Source organism: Sminthopsis crassicaudata, chromosome 1 (genome assembly GCF_048593235.1).
Source record: "Sminthopsis crassicaudata isolate SCR6 chromosome 1, ASM4859323v1, whole genome shotgun sequence".
In the NCBI taxonomy this organism is placed as follows: Eukaryota; Metazoa; Chordata; class Mammalia; order Dasyuromorphia; family Dasyuridae; genus Sminthopsis; species Sminthopsis crassicaudata.
In genome coordinates, this window is record NC_133617.1 from 529,020,374 (window position 1) to 529,046,792 (window position 26,419).

General features: G+C 34.8%; 1 protein-coding gene across 2 annotated transcripts in view; it reads left to right on the forward strand.

The window, feature by feature from the left end:
- The first annotated feature begins 400 nt into the window (after window positions 1-400).
- The window catches only part of LOC141550809 (stimulated by retinoic acid gene 6 protein-like), a 54,679-nt gene continuing 28,660 nt past the window's right edge, over window positions 401-26,419 (forward strand). The window contains exons 1-9 of one of the 2 annotated variants that reach the window (XM_074281810.1): window positions 401-664; window positions 4,199-4,274; window positions 9,248-9,348; window positions 11,000-11,130; window positions 13,189-13,309; window positions 17,033-17,078; window positions 18,483-18,611; window positions 22,268-22,338; window positions 24,831-24,942. In XM_074281810.1, coding sequence (XP_074137911.1) covers window positions 429-664; window positions 4,199-4,274; window positions 9,248-9,348; window positions 11,000-11,130; window positions 13,189-13,309; window positions 17,033-17,078; window positions 18,483-18,611; window positions 22,268-22,338; window positions 24,831-24,942 — 1,023 coding nt within the window. In that variant the 5' untranslated portion in view covers window positions 401-428. The remainder of the gene's footprint in view (window positions 665-4,198; window positions 4,275-9,247; window positions 9,349-10,999; window positions 11,131-13,188; window positions 13,310-17,032; window positions 17,079-18,482; window positions 18,612-22,267; window positions 22,339-24,830; window positions 24,943-26,419) is intronic. The other variant, XM_074281811.1, reaches the window with a different exon arrangement.

The window sequence follows — 26,419 nt, forward strand, 5'->3', positions numbered from 1 at the left end:
TATATAAAACATTGAAATGGAACCATCTGTGTATATGTAAATTTAATTAGCATTGTAATATAAAGGATAAAATTAATCAGCTATCCACTTGCTTTGCATTGCTTAGAATACCACATAGATAAAAGGATGCTTAAAATACTATACAGAAAAAGTCAGTGCCTAATTGACAGAGAAGATAGGAAGAGAATAGATTCACATCCTTGCTATACTGTGTAATTTCCTTTTAGTACATATAATATAACAATAGTTATAAAAAGTGCCACATGTGACTTTTGTTTTAAAGTCAGGAAGTGTTTACCTTTTAATTGGATGAGAAGAAACAATTGTTCCTTCAGAACTCTAAAGTCATCAAAGGTCATAGAGGGAGTGAAATAAAATCAACAGAGAGCCTAGAGATAGTTTTGCTTTAACAAAGGAAGAAATGGGAGATGAAAATGAAATGCACTAGGAAAGAAAGACATACAGAAAGGGAATTTACAATCTCACATAATATAAAAATCATTTTTGATCTTAAATATCTATATCAATTTTCATTGCATGCATTTTATCAGATATTCTTATCAGAGAAATTTGATACAAATATTTTTCCTCAATCAACAATTTTCTTTCTTACCCTTGCTCCACTGGTTTGGTTCATGAACAAGCTTTTCATACTCATCATCAGGTAATCAAATTTGTTTATTTTATATTTTGTAATATACACTATCCTTTCTTTGCTTTAGAATTTTTCCTGTAACTGGGGTGCCTCAAAAAGGACTGTTCATGTGAAGTATTCATTTTTGAATTATTATATTATTCTACTTAGTGTAAGATACTGATATAAATTTAATTTTTTGCCAAACTACTTTCCAGTTTTTCAGTCTTATTTTGTAAGTAAGAAGCTCTTTAATTGTTCTCAGGTTTATTAGCCACTGAGTTATTAAATTCAGTATAACCAATTCTTGATTATCTACTTTGTTTCATGTATTTTGGGGCAATTATTGGTTAAGTGGCTGGCCTAAACTGACAAAGATATTTAAGTATCAAGTATCTAAGTCATATTTGATCTCAGGTCTTCCTGACTCCAAGGCCAGTGCTCTGTCCACTACACCATCTATCTGGCCCTATCTATTTAATTTTTTACTTTTTAACCAGGACCAAATTATTTTGATGATTACTAATTGCTCTAAAGTTTCTCATTTCTACTTTTTATCATTTATCCTGAAGTTGTAGACTTTTTAATTCTCCAAATACATTTTACTATTATTTTTGCTTAGATCTTGATACTCTTATTGGTACATTGGGATATTTGAAAGGAGTTCTACAATGATGAAGTGTTTATATTCTATTAGAGAGAAAAGAAACAAGTGTTCCTTCAGAACTCTAATGTAACCAAACCTAAGAAGAAGTTAAATAAAACCAACAGAGAGCCTGGAAGTAGTTTTGTGGGAAAGAAAATACTATGAAAGACAGGAATAAAAAGGAGGGGGAATTCATTATCATACCTAATAAATGGTACATGAGTTGAAGAATATAAAGATATCTTTATTACATATTTGTATCAATTCTGATTGTGTGTATATGTACATATATGCATACATATATTATATTATATAATATCTTTATAAGAGAAATATGATAAAAAATTTTCTCAGACAACAATTTCCCTTTTTATCCTTGCTCTGTTGATTTGGTTAATATAAAAGCTTTTCAGATTCATAAAATCAAATTTGTTTGTTTTATGTTTTATAATCTTCTGTCTGAAAATTTTCAAATAAGAATGATTGTGTTTCTTTGTCAATGTTAATGCCACTATTTTCTTTCTCATTTTATTGTAATCATTGGCATTGCCAAAATTATGTTAAATAACAGAAAGGAGAGCGACCACCCTTGCTTTACTCCTATATTTATTAGGGAAGCTTCTAGGATTTGTCCATTCGAAATAATATTAGCTTTTAATTTTCTTTTTTTAAAATTTTAAATAATAGATTTTTATTTTCAAATTATATGAAAAGATAATTTTTAACATTCATCCTTGCAAAATCTTGTGTTCCAAATTTTTTCTCCTTCCTTACCTAGACAGCAAGTAATCCAATATATGTTGTAAACATGTGCAATTCTTCTATACATATTTACTTTATACATCTATACATATCCATAATTATCATGCTACAAAAGATCAAAAAGGAAAAAAATGAGAAAGAATATAAAAAGCATAGCTTTTAATTTTCAATACACTTTTTTATTATGTGAAAGAATGGTCTTTCTCTACGTGTTATATGTGTTTTATTCTATTGATGCAATTATGTGGAGTTTGGTATGCTGTTGCTTTTATATAGGTTTGTGGAATCATAGAATCATAGATTTTGAATTGAAAGTATTTGAAAAGCCATGCTATCCAATCTCATCATTTTAAAGATGAAGAATTTGAGACAAAGAGAAACTAACTAAATAACTAAATAAAATTGAAATGTCAAAGATATGATTTAATCCTTGGTTCTCTAGCAACTGAGAGTATATGCTTTTCATTGTATCATGTCATCCTGGTATTAATCTAGCTTGGTTATTATAAATAATTATGGCTATTTTGGTAGGGCTCTTTCACTAGAATTTTATTTTAAAATTTAGGTCAATATTCACTCGAGATATTGATATATAATTTTCTTTCTTTATTTTATCTTTCTAGAGTTTAATATTAGTTTTGTTTCCTACAGTGAGTTTGGTAGTATTTTCTTTGTAATTTTGAAAATATTTTCTATAGATCATTAAGAATAGCTAGCATTTATATAATGCTATAAGGTTCACAAACAACTCTATAAATTTTATCTTTATCCTCGCAACAACAATGTGAAGATAAGTATTAATATTATTTATATTTTATAAAAACTGAAACTGAAACTGAGAGAGATTAAGTAACTTGTCCACAGAGGTAATAAGTTAGAATAATTAGATTCTTCCATGTCTTTAGATTCCAAATCTAGTATTCTTTTCTACTTTACAATCTTGTCTATTGCACTTTAATATTGTTTATTGAATAAGGAAAACTTGGGCAAATCACTTAATTTCAGTGGCCTCAGATGCCTTATTTTTTAATATAGGATTAGATGATCTTTAAGATTCCCCTTTAAAAATGTACTTTTGTAGGGATAACAATATGTGCACGGCCCACTTTGTAGAGTTGTGCTGAGGATCAAATAGGTCTGTAAATTCTTTTTCAAATCGTAATAAATCACATAATAGCTATTGGTAAAATTACATATTGTATCTCTTATATTACACTATATTCTGGGAAGGAGATTATCAGGGTCAGGGCACAGACAATTGGAGATTCCAGGTCCAGGTGAGTAAGAGATGAGTTTAGAAAGTTAGAGTCAAAGAATCCAGGAGTTGGCAGGTAACACAGTTTCATAAAAGAAAAAAAAAAAAACAATACAAAGATAGAAAGGTTTTATAATAGATAAAGGCATCTCCAAATTCAAATTGAGGATTCTTTAAAATAGCAACAAAAAGCATAAGTGCCTGTTAACGGTACTATTTAATAACTTTCTCTTCCACCCTGTATCTGGGTTTCTCTCTGATCCCTATGGGGTAAAGGCCAATAAACAGTAACTAGTATGTGCACTACAGGTTAGAAGAGATAATTGATGGAACTTGAGCTTAGAGCAGAGAGTCAACTGCAGTTTCTAGCTAATCATAGTTAGCATTTATACAATTTCTACTAAATGCCAGACATTCTGTTAGGTGCTTTACAAATATCTCAATAACTTTGAGAAATGAGTGCTATTGTTTTCCCCATCTTATAGTTTAGGAAATTGAGGCAATTAATGGTTAATTAACTTGACCAAAATCCCACAGTAAATGTTTAAGTCTGGATTTGAACTCAGGTTTTCTTGATTTTAGGCTCAATGCTCTAACTGTATAAGTCTAACCTATAAGGGAAACAAAAATGTAAAAGAAGAATTTGTCTAATCTAATAGTCTTGGGGGATGACCTCTCTGGAACTCTCAGGCTAGGGCAGCATAAAGTTGCCTAAACAAAAGGCAAGGGAACTCAGTCAGAGTGCCCTATGTTTGAGAACCACATTTTGTCATAAGCAACTAGGATAAGAATTTGAGAATGACAAAAGAACCCATTAAAAGTAATGGGAATTTTTGCAATAGAAATCTAAGCAGAAGGCAATTACAAAGGTTAATGATGGATTTTGTTTGTCTTTTTTCAGGACTGCACAATCAAATAGTACTTGTGTAACCTCCATTGACATGGAACTCTTCCTGCACTATTCACTCATTCCATCAGTAAGTAAACTCAGCAAAATAAGAATAAATTTATTTATTCTGGAATTACCAAAGGCATTATCATAAACATGTCTAAAATAGTCCACATTGATTATTTCCAATCTTTTATTTTTTCAGTCTTCTAATCATGCCCTCAAAATCCATAGCACAATGCTTCCCAAACTTCATTTTTTTCATAAAATCATATATACAAATAACTTTCTTAGTTTGTATTTTATTTTTAAAAGTTTAGAATTTATTAAAATGTTTATAGCCACACATAAATGCATCTGAAATAAAGTCTAATAAGAGAAAGCCATTTAACAGAAAATGTATTCATTGATGATAGTCTTGTTTATAACATAAAAATAACTACCATATTAATAATATTGACGTGATACCTGGGCTTAGCTTGGGTGGGGCAAAGTTTCTGCAGTCATTGAATATATTGTTCTTCATAATTCCTTTTCAAACACTAATCAGTATTTTATTTTGTAACAATTGAAGTAGTATGTAAACAAAATGTCACAAATGGTAGTGAAATTGGTATTATTTTGTTTGATAAATTAGAATTCTTTGCTCACTTTTAACTAAAATAAAATAAGATTTTCAGATTCAAAATTTGTTTCAAAGTACTATCACAAAACAAATCTATAAAAAATTATTATTCCAGAGAAGTTAAAAACATATGTCCATGACATATTTAGAAATTTAGAAATATCTAGGACCAAGTGACATTATCAAGAGAACCAACTTTGACAGATTTGGGTACGCTGATTGATGCAGTGATCAACCATGTTTCAATGCAACCCGTGGAGACAGAATTTTACAGGCTATATAGGTCCCAGGCCCATCTTTGAGCATGCTCAGGAGCTACCCTGCTTGGTACTAGCTTTGTTTGTTGCTCCCTTGTATTACCCTCAGTCTTTAGGCTGATTTCTGCAGTTCTGGTGTGAAAAAAGGGCTTATTATAATTGCCCATTAAATTCCATAATTATTATTCAGCATTGTGTGAACTTCAGCATTTTACTGGAAGTTGTATGTAGAGTTGGCTAAACTGCCTCCTATTTAGGAAGCTGTTTTGCACAGAAATTCATAAGTTATGATACATTTAACTCACACACGCACAAAAAATTTAGGTTTATATACTTCACATTTAAATGCAGCAAGCAGAATGAGGATACAGTTCATCTGTGTCATGAACTCCACAGATTTAGCATATACCAAATAAAATCTGCCTTCATTTGTGCAAACTATATTAAATAATCACTATACTGTATTCTATAGCTGTTGGATTGAATTGGTCACATTATTCTTACTTCATTGACTTTAATTTGAATTTTGCTTTAATTTTTAAAAACATATTTTTCAGCAGCTATGCTAAAAATATCTAATAATTTTTGTCATTGCTTCATTGGATATGGGATACAATAGAAAGCTTTGCCATAGATAATAAAGCAGCTCCTGCATCATCCTTCCTCCACACCTTAAAATTTCTTAGTAACATCAAACATTCTGAGGAAGCTAGATAGCACAGTGGATAAAATTCTGGGCCTGGATTCAGAAAGGCCTGAGTTCAACTCTAGACTCAGACCAGGGGCAAGTCATTTAACAACTGTCTGGCTCAGTTTCCTCATATATAAAATGGAGATATTAATAGTACCTATTTCCTAGGATTATAGTGAGGATATTTATAAAGTGGCTGGCAAATATATAACAGAAACTTAATAAATGCTTGTTTCATTCCTTCCATTCTGTATCAGAGGGAAAAGGTTTAATCCTTTAGACTAATGTTAGGTTAGGGGTACTTTATTTCATCTCCTCAAGGATTGCTCCAATTGCTCATATATTCATAATCTCCTCTCACTATTATATCCTTACTATTGGATATTCAATTATAAAGGATATTGTTTTTCTTCATCAGACTAAAAAAACTACAACTTCATTAAAAGTTTTTAAAATTTATCTTTTTTAATAATAATTTTTTTTATTTTCAAAAATATATACAAAGATAGTTTTCAACATTCACCCTTGCAAATCCTTGTGTCCTAAATGTTTTCTCCCTCCCTTTCCCCACTCCCTTCCCTAGACAGCAAGTAATCCAATATAGGTTAAAAAAACTTTTTCTATTCATATTTCCACAATTATCATAGTCCACAAGAAAAATCAGATCAGAAAGGCAAAAAGTGAAAAAGAAAACAAAAAGCAAGCAAAAAACAACAAAAATGGTGAAAATACTATGTTGTAATCCACATTCAATCCCCATAGTCCTTTCTCTGATTGCAGATGGTTCTCTCCATCACAAGTCTATTGGAATTTGCCTGAATCACTTCATTGCTGAAAAAAGCCACGTCCATCAGAATTGGTCATCACATAATCTTATTGCCATGTACACTGTTCTTTTGGTTCTGCTCACTTCACTTAGCATCAGTTCATGCAAATGTCTCCAAACCTTTTAAAAATCATCCTGCTGGTTATAAAACATTTTTTTAAAATACTAGCTAATTTATCTGGAAGAACAAAAGGTCAAGAATAAGAATATCAAGAGAAATAATGAGAAAAAAAGTGAAGGAAAAAGGCCTGGCAGTACCAAATCTCAAATTAATTATTGAAATAATTTGGTCCTAGATAAGAAAGCGTAGTCAATCAATGGAATAGATCTAGAACATAATATTCAGAAGAAAAAAATGAGCACAGTAATTCAGATTGAGTGTTTGATATACCCCAAAATCCTAACTATCAAGAACTCATTATTTGATATTAACAGCTGGGAAAATGAAAAAGCAGTCTGGGATAAATTAGGCATAGGCCAATATCTTACACTGTGTACAAAGAAAAGTTCAAAATTGGTACATGATTTAGACATAAAGAATATTACAAATAAATTAGGTGAATATGGAAAATATTAAGATTTATGGATAGGGAAATAGTTGATATTCAGACAAGGGATAGAGAGAATCACAAGAAATAAAATAAATAACTTTGTTTACATTAAATTTAGAAGATTTTGCACAAAGAAAATTGATACAGTCAAAGTTAAAAAGGAAAGCAAAAACCAAAAAAAAAAAATTTTATAAAAAGTTTCTCTGACAAAGGTCTCATTTCTGAAATATATATAGCCCAAATTTATAAAAATAAGAAAATTTTCCAATGGATAAATGGTTAAAGAATATGAATAGACAATTTTCAGAAGAAAAAAATCAAAGCTATCAACAGTAACATGAAAAAATTTTCTAAATCACTAATCATTAGGGAAATGAAAATCAAAATAACTCTGATGTATCACTCAAAGATTTATAAAACTGTACATACTCTCTAATCTAGCAATACTGCTATTGCTAGAGAGATAAAAGAAAGAGGTTTTTTACCCATATGTACAAAAATATTTATGGCAGCTCTTTTTGTGATGGAAAAGAATTGGAAATTGAGGAGATACTTCAATTGGGAAATGACTGAAGAATTTGTGATATATGATCGTGAAGAATACGAATATGATATAAAAATGATGAAAAGCATGATTTAGGTAATCTAGGAATGACATATGAAATGATACAAAGTGAAATGAACAAAACAAGCAGAATGGTGTGCAAAACAATAGTAATATTGTACTGAAAATGACTTAACAACTCCAATCAATATGACCCCGGACAATTTCAATGATTAAAAATGCTATCCATCTTCAGATAGAGAACTTATGAACTCTAGATGCAGATTGAAGCATATTTTTCTTTATTTTGTTTGCTTTTTTGCAACACAGCCAATGAAGAAATATGTTTTGTATGACTTTTTAAGTAATCATATTTATTATCTCCTTAAAAGGCAGGAGAGAAAATGAAGGGAGAAAGAATTTGAAACTGAAAATAAAATGAAAAAATTTTAAATTAAATAAAAATACCAACTAAACTTTTCTTTTAAATACAATTTTACAGAGAATTCCTTTCAATCAAATCCTTCTCCAGAGCCTAAAATACAGATCAAGTTTTTCAGTTATATATTTTTAGTTAAAAAAGTATTTTTCTAACTGAACCTTTCTCTTCTTGCACCATCTGTTGCTACCATAACCCAAGCTTCAAGCCAAGCCTGAGCATTTACTACATATGTATGATTCTGTATTAATGGAGAGAAAAATTACTAATAAATACATGATGCATAAAGGCTGCAGTTGGTGGGAGAACTTTGGAGAGGAGATACATTATTTTGTTCAAATGAAACTCACATGGTTCCAGTCTCTTGGGAAATGACCCCAGATACATGAAAGAGAGAGACAGAGATAGAGACATAACAGACAGAGATAGACAGATAAGAAATGGCAAGCATTTAAGGGAAGACAGCTCAACATGTTTGTAATTTCTAGTTTGCTTCCTTAAACTTTAAGGACTTTCTGCTTAGCTGAGATCAGGGGCTCTCTCAGTTGAGCTGAAATCTCATCTCAACTCTCATCCAAAGAGCTTATTCACTCTGTATATTTTCTGATATATATTATATTTGTACAGCTCCTCTAACATCTACTCTGCAAGGATCAATAGATTTGCTTGTTATTTGTTATCATAAGACTATTTTTTGAAAAAATTTTAAGTTTCAACTTTTTTTTGGTGTTCTTTATACCAAGGTTGCAAACTATGAATAGGTTGGTCAGAGGAGTCAAAAGAGGAAAATAACGCTTAGTCAATTTTTTTTCTTGATGGGAAAATCATTGGAGAAGATTGGAGAAAGGAAAAAAAAGAGAAGAAAGATGAGAAATGGATAAAGGGAAGCAGAAGAAGAAAAAAGGGAAATGAAGGGAGCTACTTTTTGGAGAATGGGACGGAGAAGGGCAAATAATAGAAGCAGCTGCTATTTCTAGTCCTTTCTACCTCCTCAGATTAAACTTTCCTTTCTTTTTAATTAGACAACAGAATAAAGAGGTTTATATGTAGTGCATTGTCCCCTGAGTGGGAAGGATCTGATTTTTTCTTCTCTGAAAGTATTCTTTTTTGTTGTTGTTGTTCTTTCAGTTTTTCATAATTTTGATTTTGTCCTTCCTCCAAAGAAGAGTTCATCACAAGCAGCTAGATGACAAGTCGTACCTCCTTGGTAGCCGTTTTGGGATTGTAATGTAAGTTGGACAAAGGTTCTCTCTTAGATTTCAGACTTATTTTCCCCCTAAGAGTATGTTAGCTTTTAAATGATAACATTTAGCAGGAAATTATAGATGAAAGAACCCAATAAAGAAGGTTGTATGTTCTATAAGTTAGTCTAATATCTATCGTTGCAATTAAAGGTAAAGGGAGAAAAAAAAACATACCTTGGTGTGTATAACTGAAACTGCAATGAATTAAATTAGCAAGAATCATTGTCTGTCTCTTGGGCAGCCATCCCTCTCATGCACACTGCTTTTCTGAGTGCTAGTGAGCTGAATCCATCTTATAGAAAGAGCTAGAGATTGCTAATAGATAGCCGGTGATCTAATAATGTCATCCAGATGTCAAAAAAAAAAATCAAAGAAGATCTCTGGTACATTGGGTGGCTCGTCGATGGAACATTTAGGAGAAGACATGGGCAAAAGCAGTGCAGAACTGATGGATTAAGATCTAAAATATTAACAGAAACAGCTATATAGATGAGATCAAAGGTCCATTTGAGTGTTGTGTAGGACCAAAATATCCCTTCATAAAATCAAACATTTATGATGGTCTTAGGGGTTCTAATTAGCATGTGGTAAGGAAGGTCTAGGCTACCTAGTGTTAGCCAAGGGTTAATCTTTCCCCTTAATCAGGAAATAATCAGGAAAGTAATCAGGGAAGTAGCTTGAATTCTGACCTTATTATAGACCTAGCTCAGAGTTATTTGAGACATTCAAGGAAGATAAAGCTAGCTCAATACTTTTTTTTTTTTTTGCAGGGGGTGGGGAACTGGGGGAGAGAGACTGCCCAAACACATGTCTTGGACCTTTCCTTCTTTGACCCCCTCCAAGTAATATGCTAATGATAAAGACACAGCCCATTTTCCCTACCCTTTGAAATGATGGGCCAAACCTCAGATCAAATTTCTACTGAGAGCATACAGTGTAAAGAAAGAAGTATGCATAGTATACACAGTAATGAAGAGCAACACAATGCCCTGAGTCATATAATTAGGAGTATCTGCGGTCAGAATTGAAGTCAGGTTCTCCTGGCTTAGAATTATATCCCCTAGCTGCACCCAAGTTTACAGGGCTCATTTTACTCTGCATCCTGATGCATTGCTCCCTTTAATCTTACAGGTCCAGAGCTTCATAGATGTTCTAGTGGCACTTTGTTACTGTCCATCAACTGAGACAAGGGAGAATTTCTGTTAATTTTATCATTTTTATATCAGAGTGATTAATGACAGTGTTTCTGATCAATACTAAATTTTTTTATTAAAAATAAAAATTGCTAGCAGAAATAAATGTGTTTCAGCATCTTGAGGCCTCCAAATCCAAGGATTTGGCCCCTTGAGGAAAGCATCAAACTTCAAGGACACACAAAAAAAACTTCAAGGACAATTTCTAGTAGAAAATGGTAGTCTAAAAACAGTTTTTCTACCACTTCAGTCTGAACCTTTTCTAATCCAGCATCGTTAGGAGGCAGTGAGACAACAATTAAAGAAACAGGATTTGAGCTTCTTATTGAAGTCTTTAGTTAGGCAGTTTTGTCCTTGGGGGGAAGGAGATGGGGAGGGAATCACTACATTAAATGCTAAACATTAAAAGACCTGGATCATAAAGCAATTTATCTTGTTTGCAGGCCGCTGGATTTCATTGGAACATTCAACAATCGATGGTCATATGGAATTGCATTTGGAGCTACAGCCAATAAAGTAATGTTCTTATTTTCTGAGGGCTACCAGCCCCTGCAAGTACCACAATGGGCCCAAGGTAGTGAGAAGGTTTTGTTTTGTTTTGTTTTGAATTCTTTCTGATTTCTTCTCCCTTCAGTAAAATGTGGCTACTTTTCTCTAGAGATCATTAAAAATGGAATCTATCCTTACTCCTTTGAAATTTAAAAATGAAAAAGTCCTTTCAGCAGCTCTTCCTGAGCCTGTGAAACCACGGTAACAAGCTTTTTTAGGCTTCTTGCTGTTTTGCCTACTGTAACTATGGCCTTCTTACAACAATAATGAAAATAAGGCTCCGCATTGCTGAATTCTTTCCCATTAGGGATTATATTTTATCAGTTAGTATTGATTTGCCTTGATTTTACCAACTATAAATGACCCATATTTGAGAGCTGGGGTGAGTAGAAACCTAACATCCATATTGTCACCCCACCTCCATTGTTATGTAAATTATCAGGAAGAAAGGTTTTTGGAGAGTCTGTGGATACAAAAAAATGGATAATGGTTTAAAATTTGTCAAAAAAAATTTTCAGCAACTTACAGGAGTTTGTCCTGAGCACTTAGAGATCAGTAAAGCAGACTGGCCCCCTCCTGGCCAGCCTGCCTCTAGATATCCACCCATGAACCGCTTGAACTTGTTTTCTATTTTGCTTTGTTACATGGTCTGACTTTCTACCGATGAGAGAATAACAATTACAATTACAACTCACATTTATAAGAAATTTAAAATTTCCAAAGTTCTTTTAGATGCATTCTCTCATTTGGTTTAACAAGCCTTCTCTTTTAAAAAGAGGTGTGGAGCAGAAGAACATTGGACTTTGAGATAGGAATACCTGCCTCATACCCTTACTAATTGTGTGACGCTGGGTTAGTTAACCTCTCTAAAGGTTCATTTACCTCAATTGTAAAATGAGGGTAATAATGACATCTGTCTCCCAGGGTTGTTGTGAAGATCACAGGAGAGATCTGTAATTTAAAAAAAAAATGTTTAGCACAGTACCTGACATATACTAGGTGCTATTTGCCATTTCCTTCTCCAACACCTTTTACAGATGAGGAAACTGAGGCAACCAATGAAGTGACTTGGCCAGGATCACACAGATAGTAAGTGAGGACAGATTTGAACTCAGGAAGATGAGTCTGCCCAATTCTAGGCCTGGCACTCTATGCACTATGGGGCACATAGCGGCCTTATTATCACTATTATATATTGATTTGCCCCATCTCAAACTTTTAATAAGTTACAGTGTACAAGGGCAGATAGTGTGGTGGTTTGGTTACCCCAAAAAGCTCCTTAACTTCAGCTGAGAAAGACAGAGGGGGAGTTCAGAGAGAAGAAGAGAGGGAGAGACAGAGACAGAGACAGACAGAGAGACAGGGAAGAGCAGATAGAAACAGAGATAGAGAGAGACAGAGACAGAGAGACAGGTTAGTTTGCATGGACCTGCATTCATTTATAAATCCAGCCAATCCATGGATTCATTCAGGGAATTTCCATGAAGCAATAAGCTACTCCATTTAGAAATGATTGCCTTCAGATTTCAGAGAGGCTGGAGAGACTTACATAAACTGATGCTAAGTGAAATGAGCAGAACCAGAAGACCATTGTACATGGCAACAGCCAGATTATATGATGATCAATTCTGATGGACGTGGCTTTTTCTAACAATGAGCTGACTGAGGCCAGTTCCAGTGATCTTGTGATGAAGAGAACCATCCACACCCAGAGAGAGACTGTGGGAACTGAGTGTGGACCACACCATAGCAGTCTCACTCTTTTTGTTGTTTGCTTGCATTTTGTTTTCTTACTCATTTTGATCTGATTTTTCTGGTGCAGCAAGAAAATTGTATAAATATGTTTATATATATTGGATTTAACATATATTTTAACATGTTTAACATGTATGAGATTGTCTGCCATCTAGGGGAGAAAGTGGAGGGAAAGGAGGGAAAAATTTGGAACACAAGGTTTTGTAAGGGTCAATGTTGAAAAATTATCCATGCGTATATTTTATGAATAAAAAGCTTTAATAAAAAAAAGATTGCCCTCACAAAATAATGTAATTAAATCAATACCATTTACCCTTTGTCTTCTCAGCTATTGTGCTCCTGATAGGAGGAATTGAAGTTGGACTCTCACATTTTCCATTTTTTGCCTGCCTTTCATCAGAGTTTCGACTAATAAGCTCCATCCTTGGATTTATATACTCTTTAATTTGGTAAGAGGCATGATGTTTATACCTGGTTCCTTTTAAAAGTCCTCAATACAATACTAGCCATAAATACCATTTTTAAAATCTGTTAATAATTGAGTGATTCCCTTTGAAAATCAGAATGTCTATGAAGGTAAGAATGCAAAGGCTAGTGCCCTTATTTGAATATTTCATCAATATCCCATTTTCTAGCAACTTCCATTTCCTTTTCAAGTTCCTATTGCCTCTAGGGTGAAGCACAAACAGAACCTAACATTTAAAACCATTTACAATCAACCTGTAAGCTATTATATTTCAACATTATCTCACTTTGCTTCATGAATTCTACATCATAATCAAACTGGGCTATTGTTTCCTGACTTCAATATGCCATTCTTTTGTGCATTCATACAAGCCATGCCCTTTATGTGGAATGTACTCCCTCCTCATCCCTGCCATTCAAAATCCTTTTCTTCATTTAATGTAGGAGTTTAAATCTTTTATATATGTCATGGATATCTTTGCCAACCTGGTAAAACCTATGGATCCTTCTCAGAAAAATACATAGAATTAAAAATAAAATCAATTATATTGCAACAAAATTGTCCAAAGTAATTTTTAAAAACAAGTTCATATAGAAAAATTGCACATTTAACCTATATTGGATTTCTTGCTTCTAGGAGAGTGGGGAGGTGAGGAGGGAAGCAGAAAAATTTGGAACACAAGATTTTGCAAGAGTGAATGTTGAAAACTCTCTCTGCATGCACTTTGAAAAATAAAAAGCTACTAGGTTAAGTACCTCTTCTTTAAAGCTTAACTCTAGTGTTACATCTTCTCCATAATCTCCCTCCTCTTCCTATCCCCCCAAAAAATGTCCTTTCTCCTCAATCATTTCTAAAGCACTTTGTGTGTATCACCCATTCCTCCCCATCCCCTTCTACCTTGCATTATTCTTGTTTTTGTGTGTGCCATATCATATTTCCCCTAACATCACCATCTCACCATGTAATGTCTTTCTCACTTAAGTTTTTGAAATTAAACAGAATGTAATTGTGACAACAAAATTCCTAATCAGAGCAATGAAATACAAAGAAGGAAACAGCCCTGGTCCATGACCCACAGTAGTTATAAGACTCATGCCAGCATGTTTCAAAATACAGTTCATTAGACACTGTAATAAACAGAGTAGAAGTTGAACCTACAATTTCATTCAAATAGAGACTTTCTAGGGGAAGAAATTCCCTTTTTCAGTTCAGATAGTCAAAGTAGAGACTCAGAGGGTTGTCCAGAGCCTGAAAAGTTAAGTGATTTGCCAGTGTCCCACAATCACTAAATATCAGAGGTGGTATTTAAATCCAGGTCTTCCTGGCTTTGGAATCAACTATCTACCCATCATGTATAACTGTCTCTCCATTCTCCAGAACAGGGTGAAGGGAAGGGGAAGAGGTAGTGTTAGGATTACTAAGTGAGAACTGAGGTTATCTGGATAGTGACAAGGTGAGAATTCAGGTTTTCTGGACAATTACAAGGTGAGAACTCAGGTTGACTTGATAGAGGGGGCAAGCTCATTGGCTGGGGTGGTTCTTCCCAGAAGCCCTTGCATTATCCCACACCCATTCTCTGGGAGGATAAAAGAGACAGCACTGGGCGCAGAGAGCAGATCGGCCTGGAGAAGGATAAGAGCTGGAGGAGATTCAGAGCCAGGATTCAAGAAGAAAGACTCTGAATTGCATCAGGCTTGACGGGGCTCTCTGCAGGAAGGGAAGTCACTTCTTTGGACAAGAGTTAACAGCAACTGCCTGGAGACAACGGTTCGTTACAGGAAGAAGAATCTGTCTGAGAGATTTGAGTAGACACAGCAGATCTCTTCCCAGAGAGCGATCCAGCAGCTTATAGAGACGACAGCTCGCTACAATTGGCGCCCAACGTGGGGCAAGGACATTTGCTTATCCTGACAAGAAGAGCTAGACCAGACCTTCGCAATTTGGCGCCTGAACAGGGACAGACACGGTCCTGATTCCAGTGGAAAAGCTTCCGATCTAGATCTCAGTCTCTCTGACCCAGAACCGTGAGTAACGAGGAAACTTTGTTAAAGATTAAGTGAGCGTGCTAATAGATAAATAAGGAACTTAACTTGTTAAGGGCTAAACCAGGAATCTCTTATAGCTGAAATGGGGCACATGTTAGCTAAATTCAATCCCTGGACCTCAGCCGACTCAACCCCAGCCCCAGAAGCAACCTCAGCTCCACCCCCATTCAGGAGTGGTACTATAGAGAGTATAATCAAGATAATTGAGGAGCAGAGTTTACTTGTAACCTGGGTACAGATTGCTAAACTCTTGGCTGCATTAAGACGCACATCCCCTTGGTTCTTAGAGGAAGAAAATATAGATGTAGATAAATGGAAACTAGTGGGATATGAAATGAAAGAATTTCAAGCAAAAAATGGGCCTCGTTCAATTTCTGCAGAAGTATTTTATATCTACAACATAGTTCAATTAGCCTTAAACTATCAAGCAAGTTGTAGGAGAAGGAAAAGTTCTAAAAATGAACAGAGGAGGAAGTGTGAAAAAAAAAGGAAAGATCAAGATCTTTCCCTAGAGCAAGAGGATTTAAATGAGGAATTATGGTATGATTCTCTTGAAGAAGCTTCAACCCTGCCTAGAGAACAGATTATTGACAGGCCCACATCAACCCCACCTTCAGAGATGGAGGAAGAAAGAGGGGAAGAGGCAGAAACACAAACAGAATTGCCTGTGAAGAAGCCTAAGCCTATGACAAGATTAGAAAAAGCATTGGTTAAAGCTAAGAGAGAAGGACAGGATATAAGTGATTTTATACATGCATATCCTGTGATTGAAAATACTGACTCTGTAGGTAAAAAAAGGAGAAGATATGCACCTTTAGATTTGAATAAAATTAAGGATTTGAAAAAAGGTTGTACCCTTTATGGGGCTACATCAGCTTATGTCAAAATGTTACTAGATGGTTTGTTCGGGCGCCAAATTGCGAAGGTCTGGTCTAGCTCCTCTTGTCAGGATAAGCAAAAGTCCTTGCCCCACGTGTGGACGCCAATTGTAACGAGCTGTCGTCTCTAGAAGCTGCCGGATCGCTCTCTGGGAAGAGATCTGCTGTGTCTACTCAAATCTTTCAGACAGATTCTTCTTCCTGTAGTGAACCGTTGTCTCCAGGCAGTTGCTGTTAATTCTTATCCAGAGAAGTGACTTCCCTTCCTGCAGAGAGCCCCGTCAAGCCTGATGCAATTCAGAGTCTTTTTTCTATCTCTGGGAGTCCTCTCTTTTATTCTCCCAGAGAATGGGCGTGGGATAATGCAAGGGCTTCTGGGAAGAACCACTTCAGCCAATGGGCTTGCTCCTTCTATCAAGTCAACCTGAGTTCTCACCTTGTAATTGTCCAGAAAACCTGAATTCTCACCTTGTCACTATCCAGACAACCTCAGTTCTCACTTAGTAATCCTAACAAGGTAGAGTGCATATTCAATTGTAATCCTTTAAAAAATTTTTATTTGATATTTTAATATTGTTCCTTGTCCCAGTGGAGAGAAATATGTCATTTTCTTTCTCTAGACCTCAGAATCTAGAAAATAAAGAGATTGGATAAGGTGGTCTTCAAAGTCTCTTTCTGTTCTAATTAGTTCTATGATATTGAGTCATACTTTCAACAAAAGTGTGCTAAGTAATTGAAGGAAGTGTAGTAACAACCAAAATTAGCTATTGGTTTTTTCTCTAGGTTTGCCATCACAGTCTTGCATATTGTGCAGTGTCCACATGGGCAGGTAAGTCAATCCAAGAAAGGAACATTTAAATACATTCATTTGCCCTCTAAGTATCAATGGACAAAAATGGTCTTTAAATGAGTAAAAGAATAAGGAATCAACTGCTTTCCTTCTCTGCATCTCCCTATTCCTAGGAAAATGTTCAAAGTAAAGCCTGTATTAAACAACAAACTAAGATCAAAGTATGTTTCTCTAAGCTAAGTCAGAGGTGAACAATGAATAGAATGCTGGAGGCAGGAAGATCTATGTTCAAAGCTTGCTTTTCTGAATGTGATTATGGGCAAGCCATTTAATCTCTATTTCCTCATCTGTAAAATGAAGATAATACCTTTAGTACAAGGGTAGAGTAGTGGAAATTCTTTCCTTTTAGTCCATAAATTTTGTGTTTTCATTTTATTTTATTTCAATTTAATTGATTTCCTATCTAATATATATGTATATTTATACATATTTTTTGTTTTTTGCATTTTAAAAGATTGTCCTAAAGTGTCCGTAGATTTCACCAGGCTGCCAAGTTAGTCCATGTCATCAAAATGGCTAAAGAATTCTGACTTGAATACTTACCTTAAAGGACTGTATGAGTCTCAAATGAGATGATAAATGAGTGTAATACATTTGACTAATGTCAAAGCACTAAATAAATGAAAGGCAGCTATTAGTATCAAGCATCAGGAGCACCCCAAGCCCAAGTAAGAGCTTTGAAGCTCAGGACTTGTTGATGAGGAAGAAACAAAACTCATAGCATATGAGACAAATCCAGAGCTAGGATCCAGACCCTTGGAGATTATGTAGTTCAACCCCCCCCCCTTTTTTTTCCTTTTTTTTTTTTTTGGCTGAGGCAATTGGGATTAAGTGACTTGCCCAGGGTCAAAAAGCTAGGAAGTGTTAAGTGTCTGAGGCTAGACTCTGCTAAAAACATTACAAACATTATCTCATTTGATTCTCACAATAACAAAAATTTGGGTGCTATCATAATGCCCATTTTATAATTGAGAAAAATGAAATGGATAGAAATTTAAGTGACTTTCCAGGTTCCCCCAACCAGTTAGTACCTGAGGATAGATTTGTACTCAGGTCTTTTTTAGCAACTCACCTTGACAATATCCATCCACAATATCAATACCAGAAATCCTTGGTTCCAGGACCAACTCTATCACAAATGAGGGGTATGAATTAAATAAGTTTGTCTTCCTCTCAGAGTTTCCTCCACATAAAATGGTGCTGGTTTGGTGGAGCAGAATTATATGGAAAATCTCTAAGCCTCCTTCTCCCATTGATACATCATATTCAAATATGGGTAACCAAGGCAAATTTTCACCATATTTGTAATGAATATTCCTTCCTTACTTCCTTCATGTGAGAATTCTGAAGTCATATATTTGTCTATTTTGGTTTCTGTTGCAGCTAATTGGAGCATACGAAACAGTTATTTTCTATTGGCCTTCTTTGCTGTGTCTGGCTTTCCTCTTAGGCCGTTTTGTTTACATGTTTGTAAAAGCTCTGAAGATTCATCTAGGGTTGGAGGTTCAAAATGTAAGTAGTTTATTCCCCACACCCATGCCATCATTTTTAAAAAATACAATCAGCTTTATGATCATCTATTTAAGATGTCTGTGTGCCCATATAAGATATATGTATGTACACATAGGTTGTCTCAAATGTAGCTGGAACAAATATCTTTGGAATGTTGCCTACTCTTTGCTAAGGCAGATGATAGTGCCTTCCTTGAAATAAACAAAGAAAGGACCATGAGTCTCTAAAAAGGGTACTGGATAAGAATTATAGCTGTCTTCTTCCTTAAATATTGCTGGCACATGGGTATAATTTCCTGTCACTAAATTTTAACAACAGAGGGTAGCCCTAAGCTTATACTCACTGACATGGAATGTTCCTGGTTACTCAAAAGACCATGGAAATCATAAATGTCAAGAAAAATCAATTTAACCAAGCAAAAGAGTGAAGAGAAATTGGAGAAGTTACAAGATTAGAAAGTATCAGAAAAATATACAGGAGTGAATGAGCCCTTCTGATGAGAGCAAAATAAGATGCCAGCTTAAATCAAGTGTTGCCATTTAAAGAGACTTTCCCCAAAATATTTCTCAAAGAATGTTTCTGGCTCTCTCCTCAATATCTTTATCTGTCTTTCTAAAGCAGCTGTCTCAAAAAATATGCTTCCCTCCCCTCCTCTCTCTCTCTTTCTCTCTCTCTCCTTCTCTTTCTCTCTCTCTCCCTCCTCTCCCTCCTTCTCTCTCTCCTTCTCTCTCCCTCTTTCTCTCTTTCTCCTTCTCTCTCTCCTTCTCTTTTTCTCTCTTTTTTCTCTTTTTCTCTCTCTCTTTCTTTCTCTCTCTCTTTCTCTCCCTCTCCCTATTTCTGTCTCTGTCTCTCTCTCTCTTCCCCTATCTCTCTCTGTCTCTCTCTTTGCATCTGTCTCTCCCTGTCTCTATCTCTCCCTGTTTCTGTCTTTCTGTCTCTCTCTGTCTCTGTCTCTCACTCTCTCATTAACTATCTCCAAAAAAGCTTTTGCACAAACATTGCCTTTCATGTAGTCACACAGCATAGCATCAGTATTCTCTCCATTAATTGGGAGTTTCCTTTTTGTAAAATGCAAAAAGCAGTAAATAACACATGTAAAAGATTTTCTTTATGCACAACTACTTAATAATTCCCTTGCTCATTTTGTTGTGAAATGCATTGAAAAATCTCCAGATGAGGCATAGTCTCTGGAAAAATGGAAAAAGAATAAAAGTACAAAACAAACAAACAAACAGAAGGATATTGGCGTGGTTTGACATTTCTTTTTCCAGGAAACAATTTCCCTATCACTTATCCCTTAGCTGTGCTCTCATCTTTCTTATCTCGACCACATAAATAGAGCTCCTTTTAATCACCTTCCCCCTTTACCTAGGGAGCCCCAGCAAAGAATCAGTCTGTATGAGCCATGATAAACTCTTCCTTCCTTTAGAGAACACTTTCAGATGTAGGCTCTCCCACACCTTCAGAGTCATAACTAAGACAGGGTGACAGGGACTTAGCTCAGGTGTACCAGATTGAGGAGGTAATAATGGCACCATTAGACTTCCAGTTGGAAAAAAATAAGTGAATTCAGCACCTAGTTAACAAAAATATTTAGTTAAAATAAGAAATTCCCACAAGACCCATTTTATGTCTCATCAAGATGTACTCCTTGCTTCTCCCCTCCCTGGGAGCTTCCTGTTCCTTATACCTGTAGCTGCCTTGTGATGGCCAAGCCATCTGTCATTGCTGTACCCTCCCTTGCTTTTCAGTTTCTTCTCCCAGGTACATAGATTGTTAGATACCTCTGTGATTAGGGTGACAATTGAAGATATGTCTTTGTGGCTTATGAAAGGATGAATTATCATTTAATACATTAGACTTAAGGGACAACTTGATGCAATGAAAAGAGGGCTGAGGTTGCAGTTTGAAAGCATGAATTTGAATTCTATCTCCAAAACTTTGCTAAGTTTGGATGCCATGGTTACTTAACTGCTCAGATTTTTAGCTTCTTCATCAATAAAATGGAAATTGTAAAGCTTGTTTCTATTACCCAATTCAGTTTTGCTTGGAGGAAAACACTATAAAAACCTCAAAGCACCATAATAATAGGGATAGGGACAATACTTGTGATTTCAATCATAGGGAGAACTTCTTTGTGAGGCAATTTTCTTTTCCAATTTAAGTTGTCATCTTTTCTTCAAATTAGAGTCAGACTTGCCTAGATATTATGTGAAATGCCCAGGGACACATGACCAATATGTGTCAGAAGGGCCATTCAAACCCAAATATTCCTGGCTTCAAGACTGGCTCTCTCTTCACTAGGCAACTCCATCACGATGTATATCAACATTTATTTCAGTAGCAATTATTGTCACAGAATAACTAGGTGCAATTCAGAATAGAATTTCTGTTATTAAAAGTAATTATGTTGATAAAATTTCCCTCATTGCTTATTCTACTCTTTCTTCATACTCAGAGGGTTTTAACTCCCGGAGAATCTTAGAAGGACCATGGGGAGAAAAGGTGGATCTTCAGCTTTTCCTTTTTTTATACAGAAAACAATAACTGGGATAATAACTCGCACTGATACAAATGCAGACACTTTGACAATGTTTCAATTCTCCAATTCCAGGAGGAATAGTAGGAGAATTTGGGTGAATGAGCAGACATAAGACCAGACCACTTTTCCTTCTTATTTCTGCCTAGGATATAGAAATATGTTATCTATGGAAATTAGGGAGCTATAAAAAGGTGGGAGGAGGTGGAGAAATTGTTTCATTTTGGCATTACAGTAATTTTTTAAAATAGGGAGAAATCTCAGCAGTTTAAGGATATAAGATAAAAGTAATAAAAATAACTGCACAGATAAGGAAGAGGATAATAGTCTCTGCAGAGGCAGGTGGGTGCATAGTAAAAAGAGGATAGGGCTTGAAGTAAAGAAGACTGAATTCAAATTTAGCCTCAGATACTTTTTGACTGAATGAACAAATTACTCAACCTCTTCTGCCTTAGTTTATTCAACTATAAAAAGGGGAAAATAATAGCATCTACTTGTCAGGTACACAATAGATGAAGAGATGCAAGATAATCTAAGGGGGCAGGGTGGAAAGAAGATAATTAGATGGTCCAGTGGATAGAACTCTGGTCTTGGAGTTAGGAAGATCCAAGAATCTGACCTTTAATATTTATTACCTGTGTGACCTTGGTATGTTATTTAACTTATGTTTGCCTTAATCTCATGGAGAAAGAAATGACAAACTATTTCAGTATCTTTGTCAAGAAAGCCCCAGGGACAGTATTGATATGCTATAGTCCATGGGGACACATAGAGTGAGACAAGACTAAACGACCCCAAGAGCAGCAATCTAAAGGAAAGGCACTAACTGCAAGGAGGTCCTGCAAGAGGACTGGAAAGTCCTACTGCAGATGGTGGGGTTTGAGTTGAGTCTAAAGGAAACCAGAGAAACTAATAGGCTGGAAGAGGTGAAGAAGAAAAGAAATCTAGGCATGGGAGACCACCAGTGTCTAAGCACAAAGATGAAGATGAAGTGTCAGGTGAGAAATGTCCAATAAAGCCAATGTAGCTGGATCAGAGATCATAGAAGGAGAAATTATAAAATTACATAAATTATAAAGAGACTAGAGAAGTCAAAATCTTTTTCCTTTTCTCATAGGAGGAAAAATCCTTTCTGGAAGTTCATCAAGCAGAGCATGTAAAACAACTGATGAGGAAACCACCAGAACAGTAAGACAGACTCAATTATTTATCCCTAACCTAAGCAGCCCACCTGACTTCTGATGTCCCTCATCATTCCTTCTTTGGAGGGGGCTTGGTTACTAATTCATACATTTTCCTCAACCAACCTGTACAGACCCTCTTTTTTTCTCCTTCTCAATGACAATGGACCCCTTTCTTGCACTAAAATGACAGGACTCAGAAATTTTCTTGCTTACTTTATTACAAAGTTCAACTCAACTGAAAAACTAAACAATAACAAAATTGACTTTACATGGCCCTGTGGAATGGGAAAAAAAGTCACAGAAGTTATACAGGAATTATACTGAAAAGGGTTCCAGCTCTGAGACAATATCTCACATTGATACAAATGCAGACACTTTGGCAATGTTTCAATTTTCCAGTTCCAGGAGGATATTAAGGGAATTTGAGTGAATGAGCAGACATAAGATCAGAGCATTTTTCTTTCTTATTTCTGCCTAGGAAATAGAAATAGGTTATTTATGGAAACTAGGGACCTATAAAAAGGTGGGAAGAGGTGAAGAAACTTTCATTTGGGCATTAGAGTAATTTTTGGAAATAGAAATCTCAGCAGTTTAAAGAAATGAGTTAAAAGTGATAAAAACAACTGCACAGATAAGGAAGATAATAGTCTCAGCAGAGTCATGTAGGTGGAGTAGTAAATAGAGGGTAAGGCTAGAGTCAAGAAGACTCAATTCAAATATGGTCTCAGATACTTATTACCTGTGTCCTCCATTTTTTTTTCCAGGCAATTTGTAGGCAGGTCTCAGGTACCTAAAAAATAACCATTTAAATTTTTATATATTATTGCAATATGAATATTATATGGAGTAGTTAGATACATCATGAATACCAACTATGACATTTAAAGAAAATACAGTTCAGTTTTTATGATTCAGACAAAAAAATTAAAACAATTCTTATCTTTAAAGAACTTGCATTCTACTGGGGAAAGCAAGATATAGCCAGAGAAGTACATGTATATATGTGTGTATTATGTATGTATTACACAACACATACATACCTATGTGAATATATTTCCATATAAACATTCCATATGACATATATGAAATATTTATTAATTATATATTAAATACCATAAATACATGCATGCATGTGTGTGTGTATTAAAGAGAGCACTAACAGCAGCAGAGTGACAAGAATAAAGGACAACCATTTCAATGTGCTTTATATGCCAAGTGGCACTTTGAGAGCTACAGGTGTTATAAGGGAGAAGGTTAGAAGGACTTCATCTTTCACTCCATCAAGTATTTTTCCATTCAAGGTCACTAATCTCCTGGCTGTTCTTTGAACAAGACACTCTACATCCCAGCTCCAGGAAATTTCTCTAATTGTTCCCCATGCCTGAAATGTTTTCCCTCATCTTCTTTTCCTGGTTTCCTTCCCAGCTTCTTTAGGAAGTCTTTCTTTATCTCTATTAGTTTTAGTGCCTTCCCTCTGTTGATTATTTTCTATTTATCTTGGTTATACATATTTTTGAACCTATGTGTTTGCTTGACTCCCCAATAGATTGTGAGCTCCTTGAGGTCAGAGATTATCTTTTGTTTTTTTTGGCACACACACACACACGTATATATAACACACACACTTAGCACTTAGCACACTGTCCAGAACAAAGTAAAAACTTAATAAATGTTTTTATTGACAACTTGTTCCGCTGAAATTTCTTATTTCTAAACTAGCAACTTGTAAGTTGGTGAACAAAAACACTACTTGATTTCTTATACAGATGCTGTAAAGAGGCACCTTAGTAAAGTAGATGTAGGTATGGCATCTGTATATAACATATAGATACATAGAGATGTTTTATTTATATATAAATATGTATATATATACATAACAATACCTTATATTGTATAGCAATTTAATTACCATAATTAATATGTTAATTAATAATAAAAATTTGGATTTTTTTAAAGCACATAATTGATGTGTGATTTCACAAGCATCACACAACTCTAAGTTACTCTAAGTTATTCTTGTGTTGTTCAGTCATTTCAGTCACGACCAAGTCTTTGTGATGCCATTTAGGGTTTTCTTGGAAAAAATACTGGTATGAGTTCCCATTTTCTTCTCCAAGTCATTTTACAGATGAGGAAACTGAGGCAAAGTCAGAGTTAAGTGACTTTCCCAGGGTCTCATAACTAATAAGTGTCTGAGGCCAGATTTGAGCTCAGGAAGATAAGGTTGAATGTTCAGTTCACTGCAGGACCTAACTCCTTCACTTGCATTTCCTAAATAAGCTTCCTACAGACTTATGTGCTGCGAGAGTGCCAAGGTAGCCTAGGACAGAAATTATTATGCACAGGCAGCAAGCACAAAGAAGTAACATGTCTTCACAGAAATTTCCCCGCAAAGTTAACACAAGGGATAGATAATGAGGAAGAAGGACCTCGCGTTTAAAAAAAAAAACAGTTTATTTATCTACCTCGAATCTATTTGGGTTTATCTGTCTACAGAGAAAAAGAGAAATCCTGGTTTCAACGCAGAATCTATGAGTGGGATCCATATTTTCAGTTCCCAAGTCGAATGATTGGTGCTACTGTGTTAGCTTTCATCTGCTTATATCTTGTAAGTAAATCAGATTCTTTTCTAAACCACAAATATGGGAATATATGATCACTTTACACCACAGGCATACTCTTGAGAAAGGTACAAAGTCATTTTTTAAAAATACTTTTGTTTTAAATGTCCTAGGGAGAATTCACTAGTTAAGATAAATCTATAATGGATTTTTCCCCCTAAAGAATTATTTTTATAATTTTTATTTTTATAATTCAATAATTCAATTAACCTCAGAGAGCAATCAGATGAAGGGGGCAGGGAGGAGGAGGAATAGGACTAATCTGCCCTTTCTGCATAAGGAAACTATGCATTAGCCCATGACCTAGGAACCTCATCCACTACCTAGAATAAAAAATTTTATCTAGCTTTGTGGAAGAAATTCATCCCAGTATATACAAGTATATATTACAAGTTCTAGTAGACAGAACTTTGGGCTGGAGGCAAGAAGGTCTTTACATATCTTTCTTCTGAAATTTTCTAGTCATGTGCCCATAATAAATCACTTAACATTTTTATATCTCAAAGAACTTCCTAGTAATAGTAGTTTCAGTTTTTATTACTGAAAAGAGTTTCCACGCTTAGGGATCACAAATCTTAGAGATTTTAGTTGTAAGTCTTAAGAATTTAAATTCAAGATACAAAATAGAAAGTAGTTATTTCTAAGAACCTAATTATATAAATGATCCAATTCAGTTCAAACTCTGATCTAAAAAGTCTTTGTGAATACCTTGGGACATCTTGGATGTTTTAGACTTTAAGTAATCTAAAACATAATATTTTAGTCTGCTTAAAAAATTGCATGGCTAATATATCATAGTAACACTTACTGTCATGATAATTCTAAAAAGATTTGGGGATTTTAATGAGCAGCAAGCTCAGTATGGCAGCCCAGGTAATCTTGGGATGAATTAAGAGGCATAGTTTCCTGGAACTGTTCATTCTCAGTACCCCCTGCTGTTTATGCCCCCTAGTTCTGGGGAATCACCAATGTTCTGTCCTAGATCTCATCTTCTCTCTATACTTTCCCTTTGTGTCCTCATCACTTCCTATGGGTTTAATTATCATTTCTATACTGATGACTACCAGATGTATATATCTAAGTATAATTTTTCCCTGAACTTCAATCTTGTATCACCAATTACATATATATATGTATATATATATATATATATATACATATATATATGTAGACATTTTAAACCAGATGGCACAGAGATATCTCAAATGAAACATGTTTAACACAGAAATCATTATCTTTCATCTCTTCCAAACTCTCCTGCTTTCTGTCAAAAAAACAAACAAACAAACAAAAAAACAAATCTGATAGTATTTTCAGGCCAAAGGCATCATCATCCATTCATTCACTCATTCTCTCAGGCTCATAATTAGGTTTTATCTTTGACTTCATTCTCTTTAACCTTAAATAGCAACAGCCAAATCTTCTTCTTCTACAATATCTCTCAGCTGACTTCCCTTTTCTCTA